Below are 23,583 nucleotides of genomic sequence, written 5' to 3'. Positions count from 1 at the left end.
AGCTAAGCGGGCTAGTTAGCCTCCGCGTTAGGCTTCCACTGGCGCCCCACGCTGCAGTGCTGAATATTTGGTGTCTGCGGAGCATGAAGGAACTCGGCAATAATCAGCTCCATGAATCAGAACTTCCAGTATTTGTCCATGATCAGAGACCACGCTTAGAAACCAAGCTTAATGTATTTGTCTCTAGTGTAAATTCAGGATGATCTGGTGGTTGCTTCATGTGTGCATGTCCTTGGTAGGTTAAGTCATGCTGGTTCCGTACAGTATAATCACATTTTATATTATCCTGACAGGTCTGCAAATACCACCCATGAAGCCATCAATGTCACCCTCCACACTACGCTGGCTGCTACGACCAAGTTGGTGGTACCTACACCTGCTAAACCTATCCTTCCAGTTCAGACTGGAGTCCAAGCACAGCAAGAGGAGCAATCTAGTGGCATGACGATATTTTTTAGTCTACTTGTTTTAGGTGAATGATGAACTGAAAGTCTTTTAATCTTTGTTAATCATACTTTATTTGAGGACACAGGCCAACTTTCAAAATCATAGCATTTTATTTCTCCTTTGGTTTTCCCTCTATGAACGGGAATGTTGTACAGGCATGGGGGTTTAGAAAGTTGAGTACATAACTGCCTGACCACCCAAAGCTGTGGAAAGCTGAGGGCCATTGCAGATGTTTTCACTATGATCTAGAAGTCCAAATGTGTTTAATTGTCTTCACCTTTACCAAGCACCTGGCATTTTTTATAAATGAAAATGACACCGTCAGAGTACTGCATGGTGCCTGCAGCTGTCATTGAGGGTAGTGTACTTGACAGAAGTCAATTTAGCTGCTTCCAGCACTTCTGGATAGCCCTCATGTATTTTGTTATAATATAAGCCAATCTATTTTTCTCTCTGTAATTTCTTACATTCTTACAAGAGCCCCATAATAACATGCAGATTGCCATAATTATATTAACGTTATTCCACTTGTATAGATATTTTGATGGCAGATATACACCCAACTTTTCTATAAAACTAGGCTGTTTTCTTTCTTTAATAGATTTCTCTCTCACCACCTGCATAGGGCAATGCTGCTAATAATAACAAAACTTTCATGGAGGGTTGAGGGTTTGTCTATTTTGCTTTGTGTGTTTGTGGGCTTGATTCCTCTAAAACAACCTCACTGAGAGTCTTCTCTGTGACAGACAGGTCACCAAGTCTTCTCAGTGGTTATTCTTTCGAGTAGCAAATGGAGAAAATAATAGGTATGCAGTTGACAGCAGTGCAGAAACATCTGCAAGATCATTTTGGTTTAAAACAAAATTTCGTCTTCTATAAGTAGCTTGTTAATTGCAGCAAAAAGTAGAAGACTTCGACTTACTTCTAAAGTATCTCTTTGTCTTCAAAGACTGTTAATGTTTTCCCAGAGGTCAGTGGCATAATGGAGTTGGAACAGAAACAGTAGAAAGATGAAAACAAAATGTAGTAGATCAGAAGGCTTCTAAGATTAAAATAAAATTTCTGAATATGTGTGTTTTGTGGATTTTAAAAGGATCATTCATGGAAGAATTGTATTCTTGGGGCTTAAGAACAGAGCTGTGATTTTTCTGGCTGTGCTCCAGCCTATTTATGCCAGTCTGGTAGCTTAATGGATCTTAAAAGCATCATCCTCAGGACAGGAGAGTTCCCTGAACAAAGTAAAGCTGGTATAAAAGCTTACTGTTCATAGTTATTCCCATTCATAGTCTGATTTAAGAGCGCAGGAAGGGTGAAAATGGATGTGTATACCATACTCTTAAATCTGAATGTTGTGAGCTGTAAAATGGCCTTGAAAATGTTCTAAGCTGGGATATACTCCAAAGTAGATCTGTTCTGATCTATGTTGTGTCAAAGCCAAGCCCCAGATTTAAAGTGCCTGAAGTAAGGTGAGTTGGTCTCTGCCCACAGGTGTCTGTGGCTTATTTCCTTGCTCAGATACTGCTTCCCTTTCAGAGCCATACCTCTGGTCTGCCACGTTTATGTGATCCATTAATTCCCTTCAGTTATGTTCTGTGCTATTACTGTGCTCCTCCTTGAGGGGACATTCTCTAAAGAATCTGCTTTGTCCAGCCTCGTGCCTGATTGTTACACTCCTGACACGTTCAGGTGCCTGGAGCAGACGATGCGCTGACAGGTACACACTGAGCAGTCCCACACGAGGAAGGGGTGGCCAACAGCTAAAGGAAATACTAGGCTGCCCTAACATTTATGGTGATGGGAGTTCCTTGCTTGGGATACAGGATGAAGTTATTGCTCCTGTAGTCTGTTGGGCAGATAGTTGCTTGTTAGCTTCTGAACTGCTGCAGTTTCTAGTTTCTAGTGCAGCATTTTTGAGTAAACACCAGTTTGAGTCGGCATTAAAGTAGTGTACTGTAAACTCAGGTGCTTTGAGAACTGATTGATCAGTATCACAAAGATTGGTGAGGTGGAAGTGGGGTAAATATGTGAGGAAGGGAGCCCTGCCAGTCTTCACGAATGGAGCCAGCCCTGCTCATCAGTCTAAACCCAGAGCTTTGGCTCTGAATGAATTAACACACTGGTAATTCAGCAAATATTCCTGTTTTTCATGAGTCCTTGCTCAGTTCATAAACCCAGTGAGGTGTGTTCACGTGCACACCCAGGAACTGCTCATCATGTTGTTCATGAACTGGGTGTACAAGGTGACAGATAGGAGGAAGCAGGCTTTGGTGTGATATCCATTCCTTGGCACCTTGGTGGAGAGCAATATTTGGTTTTGTGAGCTACTGCTTCTTTGTGACACTGTCTAGTAAATACAGATCAGGTAGACCCCAGTAGTTCCCTGGTGGTGTTATCCAACAAACCCTGGCAGTGCTCAGAACTTGCCATGCACCATTTTGCACCTTTTCAGGCTGTAGATGGAAAGTGCCATCTGCGAGCAGCTGTTTGGTTTTTGGTTAGCTAGAAGGAGCTGTTAAACCAAAGCACTCAGAGCAGTTCTGAGAATCTGGTTCATGCACAAGTTTACGTGTGGTGTTGTTGTGTGGCCTGGCACTGTGCCACCCATTCTGAAGTAGGGTGAGAGCCACAGACACTTAGAAGACACAGAGAAAGGAGAAGGAAGGTCGCTGTTGCAGTTAGGACTGGTTTTGCCCCATGTACGGTTTTAAATGGTCTCTGCTGTGATGAACAGGGCACCGTGTGATTCCAGTACACAAAATGCTACTGACTTTGCTTGTGCTTCAGTTGCTTTCTGACAGAACATGAGCAGCAATGCTGCTTATATCCCAGGCCACTGCAGAATGATTTGTTAGCAAATAGTGATGTACATGTATTACAGACACACAGGCTGGATGTTGTCTCTTTCTTTGACCCTTTGTTGAGCTAAATTAAAACAGAAGAACTCTGGTGCATTCAATGCAGGGAGTATTCAGATCAAAATTTTTAGGAATTCATAATCCTGGATTATTTGATTGTTATAAATAAGTTTCCTGTTGCAGTAGTTCTGGAAGAATCCAGTGGTGTCTTCCAACCATATCCACGGGTGGTCCCCAAATCTGCTGTAGAACCTTTGTAATTTGCCTTTACCATTGGCGTAGGAGCTGTGATGGGATTTTCACATTACTGTAACCTTCATTTTTGTTGGGAAAAGCAAACTTTCTCCCCACTGGGCAAAATACATGATTAGAGTACAAAACTGAATTTTTGAAAACAGTAAGTGAATGTTGCATCAGGTTTAAATTCTATTTTTTGTTCTAACTTCAAGCAAAATCTGTTTTTTGTTTTTCCACACTGATCCTTTCCCTTTACTGGTTTTACTTTTAGCAATGCTCAGCAGTAAATGTCTCTTGCTGATTTGGGTAAGAATTTGGCTGATGCTTCTTATGAGAACCAGGATATTTAAACAGTTACTCATTCTTCAACCTCATGGCCCCAGTGAATGGGTCTTAGGGAGGCTATGGAGCCAGACTCCTGGGGTGCACAAAAGAACAAGAAGCACCAGTCACAACTTGCAACAAGGGAAACATGATAATGACCTCAAGAGATCCTTTCCAATGTAGTTCTTCTGATTCTGTGGTGTAAAGCCCATCTGCTCAGAGGCATTCAGATTTGAAAGTGTGTCCCTTTGAAATTTTAATGCAGTCCATGTGTACATGTATGTTTTATTTCAAAAATATGAATTGTTTTCAAAAACTTAATTGAAACAGTGTATTCTGTATAACTGACTTCTTTTACAGCTACTGCTCAGAAGTTTTCTTGTAAGCTGAATCATACTTTAAAAATATTAATACTGGTAGTTTTAGAAGATAATTTTAAGTCCTAAAATTTACCTTAGTTACTTTCTGTCATTTGTAGATCCATTTACATACTTCAGTGAGAATTGGGTTTGAATAAAATTTGGTTACTTGCATTAGTGGATTTCTACTAAACTGTTAGAAGTTTTGCTGCATGGATTTTAGAAGTACTACTTAAAAGTATACTTTATTCTCTTCTAACACTTCTAAATTACATTTTTTTTTCCCTTCACAGCTATCTGCATCATATTGGTGCACTTACTGATAAAATACCGACTTCATTTTTTACCAGAGAGTGTGGCTGTTGTTTCTTTAGGTGAGTTAATGTTTTTATGTTGACTTAGTGCTTTGACTCAGTAGTCTGTATCTGAAATAATGCTGTCGCATGTCAGCCGTCACTAGAAAGATGCAGCAAACTGGATGCAGTGAAGAAAACAACCAATTCATAGAATTAAATTCATGGAAGAAGTCAAGAAATGAGCATATATGCAGAGACTGGCTCAGTAAATGACAATACAGGCACTGTAGGGATGTCACTACCTAAGTGCTTGGGAAGCTTCCCCTGTTTTTGCTTCTGCTCCATGGGAAAAGACACTGCAATACTCCCTGGCAGCAAGACTCTGGCCTTACCCTTTGAAGTGGTACATGTGCTTGTGTTAGTTTTGGTAGAATTATGTTTCTGTATGTGATTTTAATCTAGCTGAGGACTGTAACTGTATCCTGAACACTTGCCTGGACTACCAGATACTTAACTACCCTTGTGGCACCATGGCAGGAGCTCTTCCTGTGCCTTAAGCTGTATGAGTGCCACCCTTAATGGAGATCAGGTGGTACTTTGTTTGAATTAAATTTGGAGCATTCCCAAGCTTGTAATTCTATGTTAGGGTAATTTCATTTATTTGTATGCTGTTGCTTCTGATCTATAAATGTGTAAATGAGGAAGAAATCAGGCCAAATACATTTGTTATTTTCTCTACATACTGGTTAACAGAATGTTTCAGGAACCTGTTCTAGCTAATCCCAGCAATTTTTTTGGCTGTCTCTGTAACTTGTTTACAGGAATCTATGATGTTTTTACTTTTGTTGCTAGTGACACTTTCACTGACAACTGTTCTAAAAGTATAACAAAAGAAGAAAGATGCTCAGCTCTAATCCTAATGTAGCATGGACAAGTGTAATACTGGTTGAGCAGGTAGATTATTTACTTTCACCTGCCTGGGCTTTTCTGGTACCACCTTCTCTCATTTCTTAGCTGTATTTTCACACAGATTCTCAGTGGGGGAAAGGTGCTTGTCAGTACATTATGCTCTCTGGAAAATGGGGATTTTCTTGCATCTTGCTTTCTGGATTGAGAAAATCTTACACCTGTTACTTAGCAGAAACAAAAACATATTTTCCCACAGGTGTGACTCCCTGAATTTTTGGATGGCTCAAGTTGATGCAGATCACATGACATTATTAGCACAGCAGAAGGTGTTGAAGCTTACAGAGACATTCACTTGCAAGGCCATATTTGAGTTTTCTCTGTGCAGCTAAAAAACAAATAGAGCTGTAAGAAGTCTGCCAGAGTGCTGGTATGGATTTCCTGGGTATTGCACACACACCTTGTCTTCAGAGGAGCAGCATCCATCAGACTTGTGTGTGTTGTGTGTATGCTTCTGTCTACCACAGTGTGTCACAGAAAGATCAAAGCTGCTGGAGATCATCCTGACTTACTTTGTCTTCCCCATGGAAACCACACAGTGTTTGATTCACTCTTGACACACTTCTCTTTACTTCCCCTCTTACAATATAGTCGTGGACAGGTGAGATGTCTTGTGCAGTAAATCTTCCAGTGTCCTGGCAGGTTCCAAAAGGACATTACTATCCCTTCAGTATCCTTCCTCTTTGTACACAGAAGTCCAGGTGAAGGGTGTTAATTTGGCTTCTGATCAGTTTAGTTGCCATTGTTAGCAATTATCTAATCTAAAGTTAAGCATAATCCCCAATTTAAAATTCAGCAGTGTATTGATTGCTCTTACTTGGCCTAGTTTTGGGTTTTCTTTGCTATCATGCCTAGGCCAGCTAGTGGACTAGCTAGTGGACAGTGCTGAGCTGAGGTGCTGGGCAGGCTTGTGCCACTGCTGAGCTTTGCAGAGAGCAACAGAGGCACGGACATGCTTCTCTTTGTGCTTCTTAGTTTTGGCATCTCAGCAGCAGGACAAGGATTTTAGCTGCTGGTATTTTCTGTGCTCCTGTCAGTCCCAACAAAACCTGTTCATGAAACCAGTATGATTTCTTGCTGGGCCTGTCACTGCAGCTCAGGGTGGGTAAGAAGGAGCCGCAGTGGTAAGAAGGAGCCACAGTGCATCTCTTGCATGTTCACAGAGAGCGTATAGGAAACCTGCAGAGTTCTGGTTTTGGTATGAACCACAGCATAGCTGTAGTCTGTCACCCAAACCACATGAGATGACACCGGTAAACACAATTCCACGAAGTGAAGAGGGTGTTACACCCAGCTGACAGACGTCCTGTGTCACTCAAGCCTCACTTTTTTAGTGTGTTACCTCAGCTGTCTTTCAGCGACAGTCCCCCCGGTGACGGGATGCTGCGTCTGTGGGGTGAATTGCCAGCCAGTTGCTGCTCAGTGAACCTGGGTTACTGGTAGTGGTCTGCACAGCTGTGAGAGCACAGCTGGAGTTGCAAATATCCATTTGAGTAGCAGTGCCAGAACTGTGTCCTATTCTGACGTGTAAATCAAGCAGTTCTTGAAGGCTAGTAAGTGTGGCATCAGAGAAGATCAGTATGATTTTCATGGCTGTTTTTCCTCCCATTGTCTAAGCTGCTCGGAAGTTTCTGTTCTACAGTTTCTAGGGTCCGTTACTTTCCTGGTGGATGCAATGGCAATGCATTCTCCAAAGCTGGGGTTTGATCTTTGCCTTTAGAAGTTACTGGAATTTTGTTGGTCGCCAGAAATAGTTTTTCTTTTTGATTGGTTACTGAGTTTTAACATGTTCTGAGGAAAAATAAAGGTTGATCATAACAGGAAAATTCCTCTTAACATTTTCAAAAGAATGAGGGTTAGATTAACTCTTACAGACTTAGCTTTCCAGTTAGCCCCTTGACAAAACTGATGTACTTGATGCAGTAGGGAACCTGCTGAATAAAAACTGGGTTCATTAATCTAGCAATAAAAGAGTAGGTTGTGTGAGAAAGATGACACGTGGGTCGGGTTTTTAAAAGCAGCAGCACAGTTTGATCCTGCTGCTCTTAAAACCTCTTGGTGATGCATTATTTTGTGCAGCTCTTTTTCGTAACTTTGCATTTAGTTTAATAGTTCTGTTGGATGTGATATGCAACTAGAAGTAACTTGTGCTATGTAATGGTCCTTACATTTCTATTGTCTGTTTAACTTTTGATACTGTGAAAGGACCTCATCTGTTTGTGACACCGTTGTTAGGGTCAGTTTGTGATTAGCTCTTCCTTAAAAGAATAAATGGAGACTGCCTTTTTACTTAAGTTTCTTGAGCTCATAGGGTAGGGATGTTCAGCTTGTAGTCCACAAGCCATGACTGGACCACTTGCAGGGGTCCAATTTCATAAAGTTGTGCTGGAGCCCTTCCACTTAAGCAGAAGTGAGCTAAGGCACACTCTTTTAAATCCCCTCTAAACATAGTTTTATGTGAGGGCTACTCAGTACTCAGTATGGGGGAAGGTCTTCTCAAAAGAGTTTGTAATGATAGGACAAGAAGTAATGGTTTTAAACTAGGAAAGGAGAGATTTAGACTCGATATTAGAAAAAAAATTCTTTAATATAAGAGTGATAGATCATTGGAATGGGCTGCCCAGAGAGGTAGTGGAGACCCCAACCCTGGAGGCATTCAAGGACAGGGGCCTGCATGACCTGACCTAGGTAGAGATGTCCCTGCTTGTGTAGGGAGGCTAGACCAGATGACCTCCAGAGGTCCCTTCCAGCCTAAAACATTCTATGATTCATAAAATACTGTGAGACTGTGAATTTGTTCAGGAAGTACACTTCCTGAAGTCTCTGCCTTCAGATGTATAGGCTCTGGTTGTTGTGGTTTCCTCCTCATAAACTTCTTGTTAAGTGATGCAGGTACTGCCTGAACCAGCTGAAGACAATGTTGCCACTCTGAAAAATTTAGAAATCTTCTAGCCCTTGGCTTCTGGCACTGCCTCCACCCCAGAATGGGAAGCCTGACTGTTAGTACAGAGAACTGTGCTTTATGGCTCCAGATGCATTCTGTCCTCATTCAAAGAGCAGCAGACCTTTAATGTCCCATCCTTAATGTTTCGTTCTTCCTTTCCATATAAACCATTTCAGTGAACAATTACCTCTACCCTCTGGGACCAGTGTGTTCACATATTTTTGTATGAAAGAAGGCTTAAGCCTCATGGCTTTGTGTGCATGACAGCCGTCAGGAGTAATCCTTGTGATGCTATTTGTAAGACTCTTTTGATAGCTACACCATGAGAGGATAAAAACACAGGAGTTACAGGAAAGCAATCTTTAAGCTTCTCAGCCACTTTTTACCTTTCATTCAGTGCCTTTTGCTCCTGCATCCCAGTGTTTGACTATTAATTATCCATTCTGCAAATAAAATACAACTATGCAGAAACACAGATTTGGAATTTGACTGAAGACAAATTCCTCTTTAACACCTTGAAAGCAATTAATTACAGTTAATGAATTATCTTCATGACTTCCAGAAGAAATCTTGTTAGTTTGAGTTTTCCAGTCTTATCTGTTTGAAGACATATGGGAGGAAAGAGCACGATAACCTTTAACCACTGAGTTTGCAACACCCTTGATGAATTTTTTTAATACTCAAATTACTGTTTCTACATGACTTAAAAGATGTGTAATTCATTTGGGAAATTGTTCTGGAAATGTCTCCACCCTGACAAAAATTTGTTGCCTACTTCATAGCCAGTAAATGCTATGATGTCATCGAAACAAAATTCACTTCTGCAGAGATTGATTTCACTTAAGCTGTGTTTAATACTGTAACACTGAAGTGACATGAAGGCTTTGTTCTATCATACAGATATAGAGCTCATAACTTCACGATTCTTTATTTTTACTTGTTTTCAGTTTAAAATTTTGTTGACTGAGAGTCAATAAACAGTTAATGGAAACAGTGATGTGTTTTGTGAAGATTTCAGAATGTTATCTCATTCTCTCCTAGGTATCCTTATGGGAGCTTTTATAAAAATCATAGAGGCTCAAAAGCTGGCCAACTGGAAGGTATATTTGAAGTAATTAATTTTCAATTGTAGAACAATCCTTGTTTAAAATAAGACTGTTTGTAATACTGATTTCTTTAGATGTAGTTTCCAGAAACTTACGTACGTTATACTTGATGTCAAAATTTGTTTTTTTTTTAAATAATAATAATACAAAGGTTTGAGGTCCAAATTTTTCTGAAGACTTTCAACACAAGTTTTTTCCCTGAGTAATCCTTTTTGTGGTACCAAGTGTCTTCCTATTAGATACATGGTAGAAGAAGGTACTGGGCATCTTTGGGATTAGTTACAGTAAAAAATATAGCAATTCAGTAATTTGTCTTGTATACTTTTTGACTGTATTTAGTCCTTTTCCTCCTTTTAGAGTTAACTTTTTAGGTGGTTTCATAGGAAAAAAAAAAGTGTCTCATGGAGGTAAAAAGGAACAGTTCTGCAGAATAGCTGTGCATGGTCATGTTATTTACTTATTTTATTTACTTATACTTAAAATCGCAATGAATTGTTGAACAGACACTTCACAAAGCAGTTCATTCAGCATGGCATGTTTCTTGGCTACTCCATTGCTTCTTGTGGAAAGACTGCCAAAACCAGTATGCCTGAAGCAGCTGCATTTTCCATGCTGGCTGAGACAATGGAAGCATGATATGAGCTCAGCAGAAAGTACAACCAAAGCTTCTGTGCAGAAGGCTGTCCTTGTCCAGGTGCCTTGTGCTTTATGTACTTGGATATTAGGAAGAAAATATTAATGGTGATGGCAGTCAAACATGATCTGACCAGAGAGGTTGTGGCAGTCTTCATCCACAAAGATCTCCAGAGCTTGTCTGGATAAAGCCTTGAGCAGGTGACGTTGCTCAGACTTGGCCCTGCTTTAAGCAAGAGCTTGGATCAGACACCTCCAGAGGTGCCTTCCAACCTGAATTAGTGTGTGATGCTATGAGGTCTTACCTGTGCTTGTGTGGAGTTACAGAGTATTCCCCAGGGAGGGAGAACCCTGGCAGAAGTGTCTCCAAGAGGTGAAGTCTACAGTGAAGCAAGGATTTTGCCTCCTACAGTTTATCCACACCATCAGAGCAATGAGCTCTTCACTATTCCTGCTTTAATTTAAAAACTTGCAGTATTTAAATTGTGATTTTGTTTCAGAGGATCAAACTGTTTACTAGGATTAGATCAGTAAAGTGATTGAAATCAATGTGATTTGAATCGCTGTTTTTAAACAGGATTTATACTAGCAAGCTGAAAATCTTGGTCTGAGTAGTGAATTTTAATCCTAGCTTGCAGCTTAATAACTTGGCAGTTATTTCTCTAAAGGATGATTTTTTCCCTCAGCTGAAATACATTAAAATTTATAGATTTTCAATCAGCCATAGCTTTAAAATTATGTATTATACTTTTTTTTTGTCAACTAACTACACTAATGCTGTGTACGGTCATTTAAAGCAATTACATAATTTGAGTTATGTTGTAATAATTATTTTTTACATATTTACTTATTAGAAACAGTGGGTGGTGCACTAGTCAGTGTTTTTTTCACTCCTGATTTGTGTCAACTGGATTTGACTTAAAATTGAAAGTTAGTTAAACAGCTACAGAATCAGCATTTTAAAATAGCTTCTTACTCAGTTAAATAAAATAATCTGAAGAAGATCACGTACATAGGAAGAAAAAGAAAGCTTAGACTATGCTGTGATTTGAACACTGATTCAGTAAACACAGGACATAGCAATCATAGCTAGGGAATTACATAGTTTATTTCTGGTAAGCTTTGGTGAAATCTTGGGAGGGACTGGTGGTGCTGTGTCCAGCTGCTCACCCTATCAGCTAAGGTAAAGGGTCACAGATACCACGTTATTATTTGCTTAGTTAAGGTACTTCCACTGTATTAAAGCTTAGGTTTTAACACAGGCTATCATAAGTCCAGGGGTGAAATGTCCGAATCAATAATTATGTGCTTTATAAAAGTGTTTTCAATTTACTAAAGAATTTTTGTTTTATCTGACATGGAAAAAAAAATAGGATATTTAACTGCAAGCTGTTTCAGTGTACAAAGCCAGTCTGGGATCATATCAGTGTCCTAAGAACTCTGTAGTGTGATTTCTTGCACTCATGCCTTACTGAGTCTTCAGTGGATCTCGTGCTTGCCGGTGATTCGTGCTGGCCAGCGTGGCTGGTAATGACAGTCCTCACGTTGTACTTTCCTAGTCTCTGCTTCAGTGCAGCACAAATGCAGTCCTTCCTTTTCCTTGTTTCTGAGCTGGTCCAGCTCTGCTGCTTTCAGGAGGTTCTAAGCAGTGTGACTGAGCAGGTGTGAGGGTTTTCTGCTGTGGCAGTTCCTGTACTGGCAGCAGCGAGGTAGCGTTAGCCACTGATGCATGGAACTGTGGTGCACATAATGGACTAGAGCATTTCAGTATCAACCATGAGTTTTATTTTCTAAGTCCCCCAAATCCTTTAAGGTGATTACTGCTGGTACAGACAGGAATGAGACTTTATAGAGATGAGTACTTCTTTTTTGAAAGCTGGTGTTGTAAGAGAACAGTGAATCCGCTGTTTAACCTGGATTTAAACAAAGTAATCATTGCTTGCAAAGGTGACAAGTTCTGCTGCCTTCAGAACTGTGGGGACCAGGAGGGAGCCTGGTGAGTGAAGAGAGAGGGACATTCAGCTGTGATTAGTATTAACATTAATTAATATATTAACTCCATAAAGCAGTGTTAGCCAAGCAGTGGAACAGGTGACAAAGAGTAAGGTCACCACAAAATAACATTTGACTTCACGGTAGGTTTCATTATGTGTTTTTATCACTCTGATGGTAAAAAGGAACCATCAGAATAGTACCATTAAATTACAGGCATAAATTACACTTGCCAAAAAGATTCAAGCCTCAGACTCTTAAAAGTGGAATGTATCTTGACCCTCTTTACTTGCAAGCATACTAAGATGATGACCTGATTTCTTCTGGTTGGGTGATGAGTTTTCTAGTGAAACTGTAGTTGATCACAGTCAACCTAGATAATATTCAGACCAGTGGCCAAGAGGTCACTGTTCCTTGGCAGTCCTTACAGATTTTGAGACTGTGAGATAAAATGGTAATATTTTTTTTGTGGAAACAGAAAGTTTTTTCTGAATATATCATAAATCTGTTTTCTGTGCATCTTATTTGGAGAGAGTAATTTAAAATAAGCAATGCCTAGATTTCTGTCACTGGATAAAAAAGAAAGAAACACAACAGAAGTAGCAGCCCTGGATTAGTTTACTGTTCTTCAGGCTTCTGTGATAAGAAGGGTGAAAGATTAATGCCATTTTCTTTTTCCAAATTTTTAAAAAATATATATAATTTCTGTTTTGGAAGATTTGATATTATTTCAATAATTATTATAGGCTTGGAATTATACTTCATTTTTGTTTTGCAGGAAGAAGAAATGTTTCGTCCAAATATGTTTTTTCTGCTTTTGCTTCCACCTATTATATTTGAATCTGGATATTCATTGCACAAGGTCAGCCCCTGCCAGACACTCATTTTACATGTTGAGGTTTTGTTTGGAACACATTCTGGTTTTAGTTATCTTCACGAAGTTTAGAATAATTGCATTAAATTCCATCATATTAATCATAAGGGAATTGAGAATGCAAAATTTAAGCCACTTCAACCCATGACACGAAGAATGTGGCTTGTCAAGGTATTAGGGACTGCACAGAGGTTGTTTTCCTTGGTTGGAGAGGTTTTGTACCTCATCAGAGCTGTAAAAGGGCTGATGTGAAGGAGACAAAATGGGAATGAGTAGGATCAGAAGTGGGAAAGGTAGCTAAAGAAGAAGAAAATGTTTACAAGGGTTTTCACCCTTTGCCTGGGAGCCTGTTTCCATGGTTGCTTCTCACAGCACCAGTCCTGTCTTTCCACCAAAGCTGTGCTGCTGGAGGAGGAGTGAGCAGTGGGTGACAGTAGTATCACAAATTGGTACCAGCACTGAAGATTTTTTCGTAGAAAAGCACAACCTAAGAAACAGATTAGCAACTGGGAAGTTAACAAGCCTTTTTCACCTGCCCTGTCTACAAAAGATGGATGAACTTAACAGTTCTGTCAGGTGGGGAATGTGTCACTGTGCTGGTGAATATCCAGCTGTTTGTCTGAGGATGGGTTTGTTGTTAAGGTACCAGACTGACATCCTGTCCTGGGCATCAGAGGGATTTGCTGTCGGCCTCAAGAACAGGGTCTTCAGGCAGATGGTGTGCATGTGTGTCCTGAGGTACCTGGAACCAAACTAATGAAACTCTATTATCCGAAACCCAGTTGTGAATCAGAATCTGATTTGGATGCAAACCCATACCTGAGTTTTCCTTCAGATAATTTTCACTGATTTACTTACTTCTTCATTGTTTTCCAGGGGAATTTTTTTCAGAACATCGGTTCCATCACTCTGTTTTCAGTATTTGGCACTGCAATATCAGCTTTTATTGTAGGTGGAGGAATTTATTTCCTGGGCCAGGTAAGAATAAGTGCTTTGAATCACTTAGGCTTATCCAGCTTGCTCTTTGAAAGTCCATTTTTCAAGAGCAGACAAACACAGTGAAAGTGAATTCCTGAGTCACAAAGTCCAGTTCTCTGCTATCACAGAGGCAATGTTATGTAACCCCTTCTATAGATACAGCATGCTCTGGGTTAAAAGCACTTAAGACTTGAGTTTTACTTTTTTTTTTTTCACTTGATCTTCCTCTCAGTAGGCTGTTCCAAGACCCGTGTTCTCTAGAGCCATCTTCTCATTTCCAGTATTAAACTTCTTTGTTCTTCTGTCAATACTTTTTTTTGCTTCTCTGCTTTGGTGTTTCCCCATTGATTAGATACAGACATAGATAATTGCATTTCCTCTCAGACTTGATTCTGGTAGGCCAAACAATCCACACTTTCCTCTTTGCCTCTTAGATTTCCATTCCTTTCAATGCCTGGGTAGAGTAACTCTGTACCAGTTCTGTATCTGTTCCAGTTTCATCTGGTCTTCCCTGATTTTGGGTGACCAGAACGGTAGCAGTAGATCACTGCTGGAGAGCAGTGCTAGGCTGGGTAACATCACTACTGTGATTCTTTTCATAACAAACCTAGGCTTTGATTAATAGTTTCATTCTTAAAAACGGCAGAAAAACACAGTTGATTGTGATTTCTTTTATGTTTTACCTGTTCTTTCAGGCTGATGTAATTTATAAACTCAACATGACAGACAGGTAAGATCTTGGGGAAATGGTGTAGTATGTGAATTGAAGCATTCTTCAAGATAACTACATGGGAAATGCACTGTAGTTGCCCAGCTCTCCTGGTTATTGTTCAGGTTGCTTAGATTTGATGTGGTGTATGAAACTAATAAAGAGATTGAACACACTTCTAAATCAGATTTATTAAACCCTTTTTTCCAAATAGTATTCTGTGCCCAGTGTTTTTTTTTAGATGGGAAAGATCCTGGTTTTTAAACCAACCTTTAAAGTTAAAATATGTAAACGTTGATTAGTTGGTCTTGATATATATGATATAGGCATAACTTCCTTGTCCAAATCTTCTCTTAAAAGACAGAGTGAGTTTTAAGTATCAGTAATGTAGATTTTTCAAGAACTTGGCAAAGGATCTAACCAGTTTTTTTAGGAGTACACCACCCTACCATTAAATAAAGTTATCTCCTGGTTTACTTAGGGGTTTTGATTGTTTGTATAGCAAATACAGCAGTTTTCTATTAAAATCCATAAATAAATTTGGTGGCAAGCAAGAAACACGGCTTGGGCTGTATCTGTAACATTCCTCTGATTTTTTTCGTTTAGTTGGAGTAAGACATTGATACTGTTGTTGAGAGCTGTGAGATAGGTATTTCTCCAACATCTCATCCAGCTGGACAACAGCTTTTCTTTGTGGTGTATCAGTAAATGAAAAGCAAAAACTTCCCTTTTGTCACTTCAAGTTCTTGTGACTGGGAAGAAAGTGTAACATTTCACTGCATAGAAACAGTAACACATAATGTCTTTGTTACTAGTTGTTCTTGTCTCTTTACCAGATACATATTTTTCTTTCATCTAGTTTTCTTTTTTGTTTTGTGTTCTCATAGTTTTGCATTCGGCTCTTTAATATCTGCAGTTGACCCTGTGGCTACTATTGCCATTTTCAATGCCCTCAATGTGGATCCTGTACTTAACATGTTGGTTTTTGGAGAAAGCATTCTCAATGATGCAGTCTCTATTGTCTTGACCAAGTAAGTGCATTTGAACTACATGTGTTTATGGAAACAGTAACCGCATTATTTTGTCTTAATTAGTTATTCACATGCACAGTAATTCTTACAACCCCATTTGGCACAAGTGAGGTATTTGTGGTGTAAAGCTGAGTGTTGTATGATCCTTCTTTGTTAAAAGAAAGCCATAACATAAGCCTCATAGGCAGAAGACAGTAAATGGATGTCTTACCACTGCCTCAGTGCCTCACCTCATTGACCTCCAGATAAATGATTGCTTTGTAAGTCCATGTGCTTAACATCTCTCTTTCCATCTGAGGGTCCTGACAACAGAAAACCAACAAGTGTACTTTCAGACTTGAAAAAATATTTACCTTGCCAAATACGCATCTTTGTCTCCTGCATCACTGGTTTATACCCAGTGTCACACTTCAGCTGGTGGCACAGGGAGATACATCAACATCCATGCAATAGTTCTGTATTAATGTCACAGGGAAGAACATGCAACATCCTTATCCTTTGCCCATGATAAGTCTTTGGGACTGAAAGAAAAAAAAATATAGGTGTACCTTCCTGTTCCAAGTCAGAGATGTGACAAAGAATGTATAGGAGGAGTAGATGCACTAAGAAAGTAGTGAAGTTAGACTAATTTTTCAATTAAATAATTGCTTTTAATACCATTGTGGTTCTTCTCTGAAAGACCATAAAGGCTAACAGCAGTCAAAGGGAACACTAGTTAGAATACGTCTTCTTTGCGTGGAATGCTTGAAATACATTTATCCTCTTCTGGTTTTCGTCAGTGACTTTTTTGTCTCTCATCCATACCTAAATATTTGATGAGAGATCTTCCTGGTTGCTTGTTCTCTGAGGATCACATGATCTGTCTCTTTTCCTTTTCATGCCCTGAGTTTTTACCACTGCAAAATGTGTTTTCTTTCCAGAGTTTAAAAATTGTTTTGTAATGCAGGGCATTGTCATAGCCTATTTACGCCATTCGGGGGGCTCTTCAGAAGAGCAATGCTGGATTTCCAGATTTTTAGCAGAATTAGGCTTCCCTTTGGGGTTTACACTAAGACTTGATTTAATATCTTTTGACATTCCTCTTGTTACATATGTCACAGTAAAAGCCTTTTAAGAGTGGTAGCAACAAAGAAATGGAAATATTTGCTGTTGTTCTGAGAAGATGTTTGGTATTTTTGGATCCAGGCTTCAAATTTATAATTGTTTCTTTTTATTTATTTTTTAATTATATCTAGCACAGCAGAAGGTTTGACGAGAGAAAATATGTCAGATGTAAGTGGATGGCAAACGTTTCTACAGGCACTGGGATACTTTCTTAAGATGTTCTTTGGCTCTGCAGCACTTGGCACACTTACTGGTCTTATTTCTGCATTAATATCCTTTTTTAATTCTGGTGATACACATGCATAAATTGGCGAATATCAACATTTTAATATTTTTCTTTCCTGTCTTTTTCAGCATTTCTTAGGGGATATTTCTTATTAGACATTAATTTTTTGGCTATTTTCTCCTGCTCTTTTTCGGTTTATGTTAGTGTTCATGGATGTGTATTTAAAAGTTGCATCAAATTTTTATGAACATAATTAAGGACTGAAATGCTGTATAGTAGCTTATATTATGTGCATTGGAGTGTTATAAAATATGGTAATTGTTTTGTAAATTCAAAATCTATTAATTCCATTTCAATACTGATGGATTTTTGCAAGCATATGGCTCCTTTTTTACATACATAAAACAGTTAATTAAAAAGAAAAAAAAAAAAAAAAAAAGCTGCTTTTCCCCAGGGGCTTTTGAGTCAGACCAGCTCATTTGTCCCTGTGTTTTGTCTTCAGGCAGCTGAATACAGATCCTGTTCTGTTTGGATTTATGTTGAGTTCTGTTTTGCATCTTCCACTTCCATGAACCGGTTACTAAACAATCCATAAGCTTCTCTGAGAAGCTGAGATAAGGAAGGATATTTGTCAGAAGTCAGACACCTTTGTTACTTTTCAGAGCTTGTTTAATGTTAACAGGGACTTCACTGGAGGTAATGTTTTGTGCTAGGCTTGTACAACAGTTGTTCATGTCATCTGGGACACTCTGTTAAGCACTTTGTTTGTAAATAACCAGAACAGAGTGTTTTATTAATTATAGGCCTGTTTCCTCTTTTGGTTTATTAGCCTGATTCCATGAACATTTAAATTATTCCATACATCACCACAAAAGAGGGAGGCAGATGTTCAACACTCCTTTCTCTGATACCTACATGATATTAAGACAAAAGCAGCTTATTTGCCCTATTACAGTTTATAGTGCCTCAAAGTATTGGATTTGCTGTAAACATACAAAATTTCAGTGCAGCAAAGGACATCTCTTAATAGTTGCCAGCAGATAAATAAAGTTGAAGGTTGTTGCTAGTTCATGATCCAGGAGGATTGTGAACTTCCATGTCACAGGCATATAATCCTCTGAATTTTAATAAAGGTGGTAGATGGAGTGTTTTAAGCAGTAAGGCAAGGATGTGGTTGTAATGGAATTACACAGATATAAATTTTTCTTTGATATTTTTAAACTTATTTTTTCCATAACATTTTCCTGTGTACGTGCTGAAGCACATTGATTTAAGGAAGACACCCTCCCTAGAGTTTGGGATGATGATTATCTTCGCTTACCTTCCTTACGGACTTGCAGAAGGTATCTCACTCTCAGGTGAGCAGCAACATAAGCATGTGCCAGTTTCTGTGATGAATTTAGAGAATAGGTATTGTTTGTGTCTAACGGTCTCTGTTTTTTTTTATGTTTTCTCATTTAACTTGTGCTCTTTTAATTTTGACTTACTTTAAAGAAACACTGATTCTCTACTTCACATTATGAAAGTATAGAAAAGGTAATGGTAGTTTTCATAAGCATTAGTTAGCCAATGTAAATATTAGTATTCTCCCCAGTTACCTCTGCCTAACACCAAACTAAAATTTCATGTTTGTGGTCTTTTCAATTTCTAATTTATATTGCTTATTAATATAAAAATATGATAAAATATTACAGAATTAGTGCCACTGTGTTGTATAACCAACACATCTGTAAGTTGGTATACAATGAGAAAAAATTTACAGTAAGATTCCTCGTTAGTTACTCTCAGGATAATAGAAGTTCTTTGTCATTTTATTTGTAAAGACAAGCTCTGTAATGTGCTCAAGTGCCTTCAGGAATGACTTCTCAAGAAATACAAACTTTGATTGACCTTAGTCAGGTCACCTCTGTGTTTCAAACAAAGGATTCTTTTGACTGTACCTCAGCTATTCTAATCCTTCCAGTTGAGTTCATGAGGACCACTCCTGGGCATGTAGCTCCAGCCAAATACTTCCAGTCTTTTACAGTTGCCTTGTTTTGGGCAAAGCAGGCATACTGCCACGCACCATCCTGTCCTCTCAAGGTCTGCATTGCTCTTGATTTCTTCGGGCTTGTATCGTCAGTTTTCCATAAATAACCAAGACCTGGGAAGCAAGGCAGATGGAAAAATTCCTTAACAAAACCCAAAGGTTTGTGAAATACAGTGAAATCTGAGGTAGCTGTTCTGGCCTGTGGTAGCAGTTGCTGCATCTTTGTCAAGGCAGTGGACATCACTGGGACAACTCACTCATATAATGGAAAATTTGGTGGCTTTTCCCAGAGTAGGTAGACTGAGTTTAATCTCTATAGTAACTTAGAGCAGATGGTTAGTGACCTGTTCTGCTGGAGGCCAGGAACATGCTGTACAGTAGCATTCCTTGCAGGCCCTAAGTAGACCAGTGGAATGAGACCAGCATGAATAACAACGGCAATAGAAACCCCACTTACTGATCATAAGCTTTTGCATTAGTAAGGGCTATAAACAAATACTTGTGGAGTGCAAGCTGTTGCTCTTCTATTGACTGCCACATTTTTATCTACAGGTATCATGGCAATCCTCTTCTCTGGCATCGTGATGTCTCACTATACACACCATAACTTGTCCCCAGTTACACAGATTTTAATGCAGCAGACACTGAGAACTGTTGCTTTCATGTGTGGTAGGTGCTACCTACTATTAATATTTAACATTAATAGTTACAATTTTTATTTGCCTGAAATGGTGATTCTGATGGGAGCAGCAGAGGTGTGAATTTTCTTCAAGGCCACTTGTGTGTCTGAGGTACATGTCATTGAAGAGAAGAGTTCCTAACAGTGGAGGCTGAAAGGCAGTCAGAAGTCACCTTTTGTGTCATACTGGATAAAGTAGACAGTAAATCTCTCTTTCCCATCCTGAAGGCTTCTGCTAAGATTTGCCACAAGACTGATAACTGAACGGAGATCTCTGACTCCTATACTCCTCTAGTCTATTTTTAGTTTTGGGATACGAATTTTAGCAGTGTGGTTTTTAATGTTTTTGTATATAAACAGCTACTTCCAAAAACAACAGTTTCACAAATCGAAGAAGGATTTTTTGAAGTAGTGATACAAGCAGCTCAGAGTCCCACAGCCTTTCCATTTCCTTCTACAAGCCAAACTTATGAAGAAATTACATGCTTCTGTATTAAAAATACACCCCTGGTTCTTAGGGGATGACATGAATGTGTTCTGTTTGCACAATGATGCATTTGGAACGTGGGCAGGGAGTGGCCTTGCTGCAAACTAAACTTAACCACTCATTACCTGAGCACCAGTAGCTGGGGCTTGTCTTAATCTATTAGAAATGCTAAAACCCCACATACTCATTCAGGTCACTGTAATGCAGTTATTTAACATACTGTGCAATTTTGTACAGGTCTGCAGCAGGCTTCGAACATGCAAATGTAAGTAGCCAGTGCCCAAAGCATGACCAATGTCTAGTGCTGCAGTAGCTCAGGTAATTGCTACTGCCTGTCCAAAACTGTCCTTTTTTCTTAACTGCCTTTATGATAAGGAACCTACCTTGCTAGGACAGCAGTGGGCTGACAAAACATCTTGTCTCTGCAGTTCTGTGATGGTAATGGGTTGCTGCTGTGGAAATAAAACATTTGGGTTACTGCAGTCATTGTGCAGTGGTGGTACTATTTCAGATTTGCAAACATCACTTCTAGAGTTATTAGAATGGACACAGGTTGACAGGTCATGCACTGCAGTATTTTATTACAAAGAAAGCCATGCACTGCTGCCATTTATAGGAATTTAATGAATTGAATACTGTATAATAGTGTTCAACTTGTAATATATGAGATTGTGCCTGACATTTCAGTTTTATACAGAACCTGATTCAAAAATACAGGAGTCATTAGTAGTCACTTCTTCAGTTTGTGTTCTGCAGTTTGTCCTATATTCCTCAAGCAAAAAAATCCTTAGTATTTAGAAAAAGGTTTTGCTAGCTTTCTTTGTACTTGTTAGTATTTACAGCTGAAAAAAGCCTACACAGTCAGGCCAACATGCTGCCTCCTGACAGTGAGGGGGGAAGAATCTGGTCTTTTGTATAATGACATTTGTGCCTATTTTGTGCATTCAGAAGTCAGGAAATATTATTTTATGTACCATATGTAATAACTTATAAAAGTAGAAAAGTTTTTAGGGAATTGTTTCTTTAACATGTGATTTCTCTTTTTCAGAAACGTGTGTTTTTGCATTTCTTGGCCTGTCAATTTTTAGTTTTCCTCACAAATTTGAAATGTCCTTTGTCATCTGGTGCATAGTAGGTATTTACTTTCATCCATACTTTTTTAGACATGGTTTTGGTATTGGGAAGGGAAGCAACACCTTACAATTACAATATTTTAAAATGGTTATGTTTTTTAGATTTTTATGAGACATTTTTTTATATTGCACAAAGTTAATTCTCACCAATAGCATGAGATTATTATTCTTGTTCTCAGCACTTGGATGTACAAATACCTTGGTCTTCTTTTAGGAATTCCAGTTTGCTGCCACTTCAAAGTCCTTCTGTATAAGTTTATTAAAAACAAGGAAAAGAACTTTGCTTGCTTTGACCCTATTAGATTTATTAAAATAAAATTAAATTTAATCAGAAGATGTTGATATTATACATGCCACTTTATTCCCATAGTTAAATGAGCCTAAATTTTTACCTATCTTTGCCTTCATATGAATGACTTGCATGAATGGGCAGTTTGTAGAAACCTCAATGCAAACTAGTATCAAACTTCTCCCTTTTATCTCTCCAGGGGCACAGCTTTTGAGTCTACTCAAAATCTCTCTCTCATATATCATTGCAGTTTGTTACAAAACAAATGTAGTCCATGCATCACTTCTTCACTCTGAGCTCACCTTCTTCAGAGAAAGTTTTTACACTCAAACCTTCTTCAAGGTGTATTCATTCTTTGGCTCCATTCTTAATTATTTTTCCTTCATACTGTATTTCAGCATATGTATTTATGTAGTGGCACTTTGAATTATGTCTCAGATAGGGGTTACTTACATTTATTGCTATTGTAATTGTTTAATACAGACATGAAAAGTATGTTGCTGTTCTGCAGAGTCAAAAGAGGGAGATGTGAATCCATTTCCAGTGAATGTATTCTAGGACATTTTAGTCCATGGTTCAAGGAAGAATTGTTGCCTACAGTTTACAGATAGCATGGGGAACTGCTCTTACTGCATTACACCCAATTTCCTTATCTGAGTATATTGAAGGTGTGACACTTCCTTCTATGTAGCAGTGCCCTCACAGGCATAATGCAAATTGTGTAATTTTGGGGTGATTCACAAAGGAAAACAGCACAGTCCCTCAAGGATCCTGCTGACTAATTCGAGGATATTTACCTTATCAAGGTCTGTTTGTGGTGGGGTGTACAAGCAATGCCACTGTGAAAACCTTTGCTTTTCTGAGCTGAAGCTTTGTTAGCTGTCTGCCATTAAATCAGAAGTACATTTTTCCCCATCTCGAAATGTTGCTCAGTGCCTGATGTATTTTATAACCATACCCAGGAAGCACTGAGGAACTGGATTATGTGTATTCATTTGGCTTCTGGCCTTTTTCTCTGAGGAACTGATCTCTGGGGAGACAATAGAAATATCTTAGTGCCTCTTAGCTGCTGCACCAAGGGAACGATTAAAGGAGCTGAGCCGAGGAGAACTTTTACCCAAAGTAATTCCTGGTCTCCCTGGAATGCCTGCTGGGTTCCATTTATTTATTACAAGTAGAGTAGCATCTGCTCTCTGTAATTGGCAAGTCTGATGCAGTTTCAGTTAAGCAGACAAAATGTTTTAAAAGTTAAATTCCACACTGACCTGTGCTGAGAGATTTCTGTGTTGGTTTAGCAGCACACCTACTTGCAAGACTTGTGAGTGAAAAGAGTATTTTCACTTTACCCTGTAGAACCCAGCTGCAACTGGGGCCTGTATGAATGTGACACAACACATATTCTTTTGCTCTCATTTCTGTTTTGCAGGTACTTGTTCTGTTTGGGAGAGCAGTGAATATTTTTCCACTTTCCTACCTACTCAACTTTTTCCGTGATCATAAAATCACCCCCAAAATGATGTTTATCATGTGGTTTAGTGGTAAGTTCAAGCTTGAAGTACAGAGAACTGGAAAAAATGTTTTATCTTTTTCATTGTGGGCTACTCTGGGAAGAACCAATTTTCCATCTGCAGAGCAAATGTCAGCATTTGCACTGTTCTCAAACCCCAGTGCAGTAGTTACGTTCTCTTGTCCCTTTGTGCTAGAGGACTGTGCAGTGTCAATACCCACTAAAGCTTTTCTGCAAAGGCTCTGCTTTTCTTTCTAGGTCTAACCAGTTTGTGAACTGTTTGCTAACAACAGTATCTGGAGAGCTTAGACTCATTTTAGGGTGGTAATCAAATCATAGATAAATGTGCTTAGTATGGGATTGTAAAAATCTTACAAA

General features: G+C 38.9%; 1 protein-coding gene across 1 annotated transcript in view; it reads left to right on the top strand.

Annotated features, from left to right (window-relative positions):
• Positions 1–239: 239 nt before the first annotated feature.
• The window catches only part of SLC9A8 (solute carrier family 9, subfamily A (NHE8, cation proton antiporter 8), member 8), a gene marked incomplete at its 5' end in the record, with an annotated part of 26,372 nt that continues 3,028 nt past the window's right edge, over positions 240–23,583 (top strand). Inside the window, 12 exons of the mRNA XM_008937265.1 lie at positions 240–472; positions 4,516–4,596; positions 9,470–9,528; positions 12,938–13,021; positions 13,910–14,011; positions 14,707–14,741; positions 15,608–15,751; positions 16,987–17,125; positions 18,334–18,439; positions 19,663–19,779; positions 21,325–21,407; positions 23,125–23,236. Of these exons, the coding sequence (XP_008935513.1) occupies positions 240–472; positions 4,516–4,596; positions 9,470–9,528; positions 12,938–13,021; positions 13,910–14,011; positions 14,707–14,741; positions 15,608–15,751; positions 16,987–17,125; positions 18,334–18,439; positions 19,663–19,779; positions 21,325–21,407; positions 23,125–23,236 (1,295 nt within the window). The remainder of the gene's footprint in view (positions 473–4,515; positions 4,597–9,469; positions 9,529–12,937; positions 13,022–13,909; positions 14,012–14,706; positions 14,742–15,607; positions 15,752–16,986; positions 17,126–18,333; positions 18,440–19,662; positions 19,780–21,324; positions 21,408–23,124; positions 23,237–23,583) is intronic.

This window comes from Merops nubicus, unplaced genomic scaffold (assembly GCF_000691845.1).
Source record: "Merops nubicus isolate BGI_N331 unplaced genomic scaffold, ASM69184v1 scaffold48043, whole genome shotgun sequence".
Lineage (NCBI taxonomy): Eukaryota > Metazoa > Chordata > Aves > Coraciiformes > Meropidae > Merops > Merops nubicus.
This window is presented reverse-complemented; position numbering and strand designations above follow the sequence as displayed.